Source organism: Perissodus microlepis, chromosome 14 (genome assembly GCF_051167445.1).
Source record: "Perissodus microlepis isolate ML-2025 ecotype Zambia chromosome 14, ASM5116744v1, whole genome shotgun sequence".
In the NCBI taxonomy this organism is placed as follows: Eukaryota; Metazoa; Chordata; class Actinopteri; order Cichliformes; family Cichlidae; genus Perissodus; species Perissodus microlepis.
Window position 1 is genome coordinate 33,994,465 of NC_140474.1, and position 8,629 is coordinate 34,003,093.

Here is an 8,629-nt window from a genome sequence, read left to right on the forward strand (position 1 = left end):
TGAACAGAATCAACCTTTTGGGAATCCTGATATTGTGTCATCAGATAATTGATAGAATTTATCAATTTATTACTCCTGTGAGTGAGACCAAGAACATTTTAAAATGGACTACATATGGTGAAATGCAAAAGGCCTCAGAGACACACTAAAAACATGCAGTCTTTCATGCAAGCCCTACAGAATTTTTTTTGTCCATGTCTTTGTGCAGTTTATATTTGAACCCTCTCAGTAAAGTGGCGAAGCAGTCCCTGTATGCCCGAGGTGTTCCCCGTAGCCACAGTGGCCAACGGGTCAAGGTCCTGGCTTCTGTCACTGAAGGGACAGACCTCTCTGAGAACTGGTGCCCCATTCTCAGTGTTATACGAGAGAACGCCTCATCCTGGGATCAGCAGCGTGTCATACAGCAACTAAAGGTATGTACATACAGTACAACGTAAATGTAAAAATGTACATAAAACATGTCATTTAAAAAAATGATTCGTACTGTGTGGGTTTTTAAAAGCCTGTTTTTTTTTTTTAAATAATAGGTTAAGCTCAGCATTTTTAAGATACTTGTGTTTAAGTGTTTATAAACAAGACATGAGAAACCAGCCAGCTGGTGTTTTTCACCTGCTTGTCCAGTTGTTTGTTGTTTTTGTATGTCAGAACGCACCCCCAACACACAGGAGCATACAAAGAAGCACTGAACGCCACAGTGTCAGTGCTTCTTTGTCAGTGGACTTCAGCCTCCAGGGGAAGAAGAGACCGATGGAATTAATCACGGGAACTGGTGGGCTTCCTGAAAAGGCCTCGCAGGTTCCCCCTCTCCGGCAGCATTGCTGGACAACCTCACATCACCACTAAGCATAACCGAAACCACATGTCTGAATGTGTTTTGAGCATACCCGCAAACATCGTCCCACCACTTTATTAAATCTAGGCCAATCCATTCCACATTTATGGGTTGTGTAAGGCAGAAGCTAACAGCAGCCGATGTTTTGCTTTTTATTTAAATTTCTACTAGCACCACATAATATTTTTAAAGGCACCAACTACACATGTAGTTCTGCTTCCAACAATGCTCCAGGCTGAACCACGTTTTGGTGGACCAGGGTCTGCATACAACCTGAGTCCACCATAGCCCAGCGTGTACCCCCTTGGCACTCAACTCAACTATCCAATCCAAAAACAACACAAAAACATTGGGTTATTGTCTCCCCAGAAACACTTCCTTCGTGCTTGTGGAAATCGGTTTTTTTTCCCCCATTTCCGTTGTCGTTTTTCCTATTTCTGTTTTCTTTTTTCCCATTTCTGTTGTGTTTTGTGTGCTTTTGCAGCATTTTTCTTATTGCTGGTGTTTTCTTAAGCCTCTCGGGGACACCGTAGAGGAGGACAAAAGGTTTCAAACTTGTCCAGGCCTTAAACCTCATGTGCATTCTTCCTAGTAGTAGCACATCCATAAAAATAAGGCTTTTATGAAAACACTGAATACAAAATTGCTTTCTTGAGAAAGACTCAATTTATAGTTGATTATTAAATTTTGCATAAAATAAATTTTACAAAGTATCTTTGAATGGCAGAGATGCAGAAATGTCTGCAGAGCCATGGCTCAGTGTCTGAGTGTCACAGACCTAAATGTATGCCCATTTATATTTTTTAAATTGTTTACATTTGGACTTTTATTGTATTTTCATAAGTTTTACTGCTTTTAATTAAGCAATAAATACCGCTGTGCAACAGTAATTTAGCATTAAACAGTTAACCTGTTGAACCCCAATGGTCCTGGTACCAGAGGGGAGAGGGAGAACATCAGGTTTAATGGGATGTACCGCCAGATTTATTGTTTAAATAAAGACGTGTGATATCCACAGAAATGTCAGAATCTCAGCTAAAAGCTCACAAAACCATTTCAAAAACCACAAAACGGGTAAAACAGCGAACAATTAAAAAGCAGGCAAACAGATTCTGCAAAAGGATGTACTCGCGTTTGTCTGTGTTCACCTGACGGCCAAGGACATGTGGTTGAGTGCTGACAGATTCTAAAACTGCAAGATTTATCACTCGCCGACCAAAATTCACTGAATAAGCAGCAAAAGAAGATGAAAACTATACTGCACATTTGAAAAAACATTGTAATTCCCTTTTACTTTTACTGTCTTGGTTCCACCACAATGAAATTGCACTTTCTGCAGAGCTGTACCTCTTAGCATGCTTCGAGACCAGTTTCCCATCATCTGATAAGAAAGCCTAAACTGTACAAAGGTTGCTGTAAAATCTACAACAACTAGCTGGCAGTAACTTACTGTAAATACAAATCACAGTAACCTTACTGTATTGTGCATTTATAGTAGTACCGTAATTTCCTTTACAGTACTACTGTATTTTTACTGTAATTTCTTGTACTGCACTTTTCCTGTATTATCCATTTACAGTATTACTGCAATTTACTTTTGAGCACTTTATGAGATATTAGCGTTAAGATAAAAATAAATCCCAACAGCTGTCAACTACACAATGGCTATAGAGATTTGAAAGAAATCTCTATAGCCATTGGTCAGTTTCACCTAGGTCAGTTTACTACTGTAAAACGAATTTACTGTAGGAATAATTACAGTAATATATATTTTCTCTTATATATATTTACTGTTGAATTTACTAAAGGTGTTTACAGGGTTATTTATGCTATTTAATAATGAAGAAATGTAACCTTTCACAAATTATGCCAAAATGCAAACACTTATAATAAATATACAAAATGCTATATTTCTAATAAAAAATTTTCTATTACAGACATTTCTGGGGAAGGGTTACAGCTACAGTTTATGAAAAAAAAACAAAAAAACCCAAAACAAACAAACACAAAAACTGGAGAGTCTGGGAAATGAGCTACCACAAGTTTTTCTGTCATTCTACACATTTATTTCTTACAATTTAAGTCCAACGAGTCGTGCTGACAGCTTTCTTTGTTTTTTACAGCAGCTTTTTCTTTATCATGTAGAATAACAGTTAAATATGTAACTTCTTTACACTGACAGAATGGAGAATTTACTGGTCCGGCTGCTTAAGATCAAAGTGGGCTGTATGTTACCCACAACTAAAATGAGTTTGACACCAACGGTATATGATATATTGCCAATAAGCATTATTATAACAAACAAGTAACCAAATACAAATTCTTTGCTTTATGTTTTAAGTTTATATGTAGCAATTCCACATTTGTATGCATATATTTTCATTATTACCTCAAGCCTACCTTCTAAACTGGAGTCTCTGAAACATGAAAACCCACGTAAACATGCTTACTTATTCACATCATACAAGGGTTTATTTGGATAGTGTTTAAGTCTGAACAAGTCTGTTAGATTCCAGTTTTGCTTACACCAGCTAACAGTATCAAAAACAACAGTTCAGGATATCCTCAACTCACCTCAGTTTAGCTGTGATAGACAGAAGTTAATAAACAAGTGTTATGATACTTGCCATCCATAAACCCCAAGTTAATTCATGTAGATATTGTCTTTTCAAAGGAAGAAACATTTTCCCACTCACCCAAGTGACTTCTTTAGTCTCAAGACTCAAGAAAACGCAATGTCTAAATAAACAGAATCACCGTTCTGGGGAAGAAACAGCAAGCAAGCCAAGATTCAAACAGAAAATATTTCATTAAAAAAACAACCTTGAAAACACAAGACAGTGGGTCAAAGACCCAGGATCATGACATCCAGTTGGTGACACACATTTCTACCCCTTGGCTTTAAGGGCATTTTATTCCCCTCTGTTTTCCCTCCTGAGCATTAGCACCTGAATATGTGTCTGGCAGACATGAGCTGTGATATGATGACCAAGGTCTGTCTTTAACTCACTTACCAGTACTGTTAATCTGGCACTCCTGTTGCATTTATAATGTAGGAATGTAGGAATTTGAAATATTAGAGATCCAGGTTTAGATGTTTTGTTTGTTTGTTTGTGTTTTTATAGGAAACCATCCTGACTGCCAGAAAGTTTTTGTTAGTGTTATGACATATATGCTTCTGAAGATGGCATTGAGACAGCATTTTTTCCTAGTGAGACACCTCACTCATGTTGTCAGAGAACAGGGATCATTGGATTAGTGACCTTAAGATATGAATTAGATTTGCAGAATTAAATTTGAGTCATTTTACATGTACAAACACCCAACTTAAAATTGATGAGGTGAAATGCACAAAAAAGATTGATTGTCAGGTGTGTGTCAGTAAAACCAGTGGCCCTTTGTTCTTTTTTGCAGGTCTTTCTCGAGGATCTGGAGTGGGGGCGTCAACAGCAGCAGAGCCTCTGGAAGAGGCTACATTTCCGCAGAGTTGAGAAGGGAGTCCGGAAAATTCTAAAGATGTTTGAGAACAATTTACCTCCCTCCAAGAAGTAACCCAGGAGGTGATCAGGAAATGAGTGTTCAAGTTTGAATAGGATGAATCCAGACAGGATAATCTTCAAACAGCAACGACTAATAGTCTAGGACAGGGGTTTTAAAACAGGCCAGCGGACTATATCAGGCCCACAATACAATTCTTTCTGGCTAGCAAATTAATTTCATATGTCAGTTATTGATGTGGTCTGTATGTGGGAGCTGAATCTTCAGCCCTGCTGAGAATTCATGCAGACAGGGGTTGGGCTTTATTTTGATAGGTACACCATGCGAACAATCACGTGTTACATTCCCCTTAAAGGTCTAGGGGATGAGGGAAAGTAATAAAAGTTGTCCAGGTTGAAAAAAGAAGATAGGGAGGCCATTCATACTATGCAAAGTAATTAAGCAATAAACAATTAAATGACAAAATAGTTTCTGATTTTCACTTTCTACTATAGAAATATCTGTGTGGGTTTCATTTATTTTGTACCGTTAAAGTCCAAAGACTCATGCTGACAGATTTCTTTCTATGTCACAGCTGTTTTTTCTTGATTATGTAGAAAAACAGTTAAAGATTTAACTTCTTTACACTGACAGAAAGACAGTTTCACTGGTCCGGCTACTTAAGATCAAAGTGGGCTGTATGTGACCCTTGATGTAAAATAGTTTTGACACCTCTGGTCTAGGAGATATAGTTTCATCACTGTAGAAGAGATTTTGCTCTTGATTCTACAGTAAAAACTACACTGCACTATTCATAACCATTTAAAAGACCCAAACACAATCAAACTGTATGGCTTTAATGTGTGAGGTGCTCCACATGTGATTGGATTGTGAATTTTCAGTTGAATAGTTTGTCATTTAAAGTTGCTTTTAAAGAGCACATTTTTGATTTATTTCACATTAATAATTGAAATGAATTTCCTTGTATTAGCAAGCACAAGAAAGAGAGAGGTAAAGGACATGCAGTTTTGTCATTGTCATATGAGGCCAAAGCATTGAGACATTTGGTTGCCTTGAGTGAAAGTCTGTTTTTATATATCATCTTCATTAAATGAGTCTTTTTTGCACAAAATAAGCCAACAAAGTAAACTGCAGGAAAACAAACAACTATCAGCATCAAACAGAATGTCTGCATGTGTAATTTACATATGATTAAGAACAAAAAGGAATATTTTGAAAACACGTGTATGCTAAGTAAAGGATTTCTTGATAATATACAAGACTTGATAAATGGCCAAAATACATACAGTACTGTATATATTGTATGTAGTAAAAAAAAAAAAAAAGAGAGAGAGAATGCATTTCCTGATCGAAATGCAGTGTGAATGCTGATAGCTGAATGGTTTGAGCTGAAATGTAATAACTGCTGAATCTTTGGCCTTCAGGTGAATGATTCAGTGGATTTCAACTCATTCAACATTTTTTTAATGGATTGGATTTATATAGCGCTTTTTTTCAAGGCACCCAAAGCGCTTTACAATGCCACTATTCATTTACTCTCGCATTCACACACTGGTGGAGGCAAGCTACGATTGTAGCCACAGCTGCCCTGGGGCAGACTGACTTTTTCACCAAAGTGCAGACCTGTTGAAAGCTGAAGTTCACGCAGAGGAAGTTTCAAAGTTGGAAAGTAGCTGAACATCTTTAAAATCCACATTAGAAAAGCCAACTGATGACAAAAGAAAATATAGAGTCAGAAAACATCTGAATGAATATTAAAAGCTCATCTTCTAAACCACTTAAAGAGTGGAATGAAGTATTTTTAATGTCTTAACTCGAGGATGACAAATGTAAAAACAATGTTTGCAGAATATCTGCGTTGTGTGTGAGTGTGCATGTGTGTGTATCGGCATGTGTAAACATGTATGTCTGTGTGTGTGTGTGTGTGTGTGTGTGTGTGTGTGTGTGTGTGTGTGTGTAAATGTGTTAAACTAAAATAAAAAGGTTATTCTTTGTTAAACCGGTGCTTTGTAACAGTGAGGATGGGGAGAGTTGGTGGCTGCACGGCCAGATCTTTTACAAACGCTCCACTTCGGTGGGAGACAGTCATACAGGAGCGAGCATCCCTGAGAGAATCAGGTGGGTCTTCACGTCAGCAGCCAGTGTGGGCAAAAATGACATTCTCTCTGACTCGTGTTGCGACCCCGAGATGGGGTCCACCAGTAAAACAATTTAAAATCGAGGTGGCCCTAGCTTTTACCAATGAGAAAAAGCACTGATCAATAAAGCAAAGCAATTTCAAAAGGGCCTGACCAATATATAATAGAGTGGAGGAGGCCGGGTTTAACCTGATCCCTGTAAAACAGCTTTTTGGGGAGGCACGGACCCCACCTTCGGAAGTTTTTGCCAGCCTGAGTCGAAAGATTGCAAGCAGGACTTCGCCCAGAGGTCTGGCTACCTTCAACCATTACCAATAAAATGGTGTGGGACGGTTTCGACCCAGCCAATTAGGAACAGGGTCGAATTTACGACCAGCTACCCAGAGGTTGGAGGAGGTTAGAGGGTACCGAGGTCTTGGGCTTGTGGGTGGCCCCAGAAGTTGCCTCACTCATCCTCCAACTGCTGACTGCAATGGATGGGGGGCGCTTACATAGATGGCCATGTCTTTACTTGTCAGCATACATCTGATGCTTCTAAATAAGCTCATCCCAAGTGATTGTTAAGCTGCTCTAGCTGAATGGAATAGTATCATATTTTAGCTTTCTACAGTTCTTCTTGAATATAAAAGTGTTTTTTGTATTAATTGTTCTGGTTGCTTTATGTGAACATGATAGGTAGACAACTTGTTTCTAATAATTTGTTTCTTTAATTTCATTTTGCAAAGTTACAACCTCAGAAAAACACTGTGTTTGTGTAAATCATTCATTTCTGTAAATCAAATAGCAGTGTGGAGTCCAATCAGTGAGGTCATTCATTATGTGAAGAAACAGGTGTCATTCATGTGGCCCTTATTTAAGGATGAAGCTAGCACATGTTGTACATGCATGTAAGTCAAAGGAGGGTGTTGAGGGTAGAAATGGGTGGTGTAATGGAACTTACGTCTGAAAAGGTGGTCAATCAGTTAAGTCATGATGAAGGGAAAGGAGTGGTTTTTCGTTTTTTGTGAAAAAATAGGGGTCTCATCAAGAGGATCTAAGGATTCGGAAGTGAAGTAAGAATAAAAGCCAGAAGATGGCAGTAGTGCAACATCTTTGGATGCAAGCTGCTGTTAAACATGAAAGAAGAAGAAGATGTTGCACGTGGAATTCTCTCTGAAAACCTGACAAAGGTGGGTCATGCCAGACATTGCTCAGAAGAACAGCGTGCTTTAATCAAAATGTTGATTGGAGATGGGAAAACATAAAGAAGTGCAGAAAATGACAGGCTGCTCAGCTAAAATGATCTCCAATACTTTAAAATGAAAAGCCAAACCAGAGAGACGTGCAAGAAAATGGAAGACTACCATTCGAATGGATCAAACAATAGCCAGAATGGCAAAGACTCAGCCAATGATCAGCTCCAGGGAGATGGTCTGAAGTTACCTGTGAGTACTATGACAATTAGAAGAAGCTTGTCTGAGTCTATCGGCAAGAAGCCCCCAGAAAATCCCACTGTTTAAAAAAAAAAAAAAAAAAACGTGCTGAAGAGGATACAATTTGCCAAAGAACATATCGACTGGCCTAAAGAGAAATGGAGAAACATTTTGTGGACTGATGGAAGTAAGATTGTTCTTTTTGGGTCCAAGGGCCACAGACAGTTTGTCAGACGACTCCCAAACACTGAATTCAAGCGACAGTACACCTGAAGACCGTGAAGCATGGTGGTCCAAGCATCATGATATGGGGCTGTTCCTCTTACTATGGTGTCAGGCCTATTTATTCCATACCAGGGATGATGGATCAATTTGCTTATAACAAAATACTTGAAGAGGTCATGCTGCCTTGTGCTGAAGAGGAAATGCCCTTTAAATGGGTGTTTCAACAAGACAATGACCCCAAACACACCAGTAAGCGAGCAGTATGTTGGTTCCAGACCAACAAAATTAAGGTTATGGAGTGGCCAGCCCAATCCCTGGACCTTAATCCAACAGAAAACTTGTGGGGTGGCATCAAAAATGCTGTTTCTGAAGCAAAACCAAGAAATGCAGAGGAATTGTGGAAGGCTGTCAAATCATCCTGGGCAGGCATACCTGTTTACACGTGCCAGAAGTTGGTCGACTCCGTGCAGCACAGATGTGAAGCAGTTCTCAAAAACAGTGGTTATACCACTAAATATTAGTTT

General features: G+C 38.8%; 1 protein-coding gene across 2 annotated transcripts in view; it reads left to right on the forward strand.

The window, feature by feature from the left end:
• nlrx1 (NLR family member X1) overlaps positions 1-7,386 on the forward strand; it is a 31,015-nt gene extending 23,629 nt beyond the window's left edge. For both annotated transcript variants that reach the window (XM_084951759.1, XM_084951760.1), the window contains 2 exons: positions 209-413; positions 4,247-7,386. In XM_084951759.1, coding sequence (XP_084807885.1) covers positions 209-413; positions 4,247-4,384 — 343 coding nt within the window. In that variant the 3' untranslated portion in view covers positions 4,385-7,386. The remainder of the gene's footprint in view (positions 1-208; positions 414-4,246) is intronic.
• Positions 7,387-8,629: the final 1,243 nt, after the last annotated feature.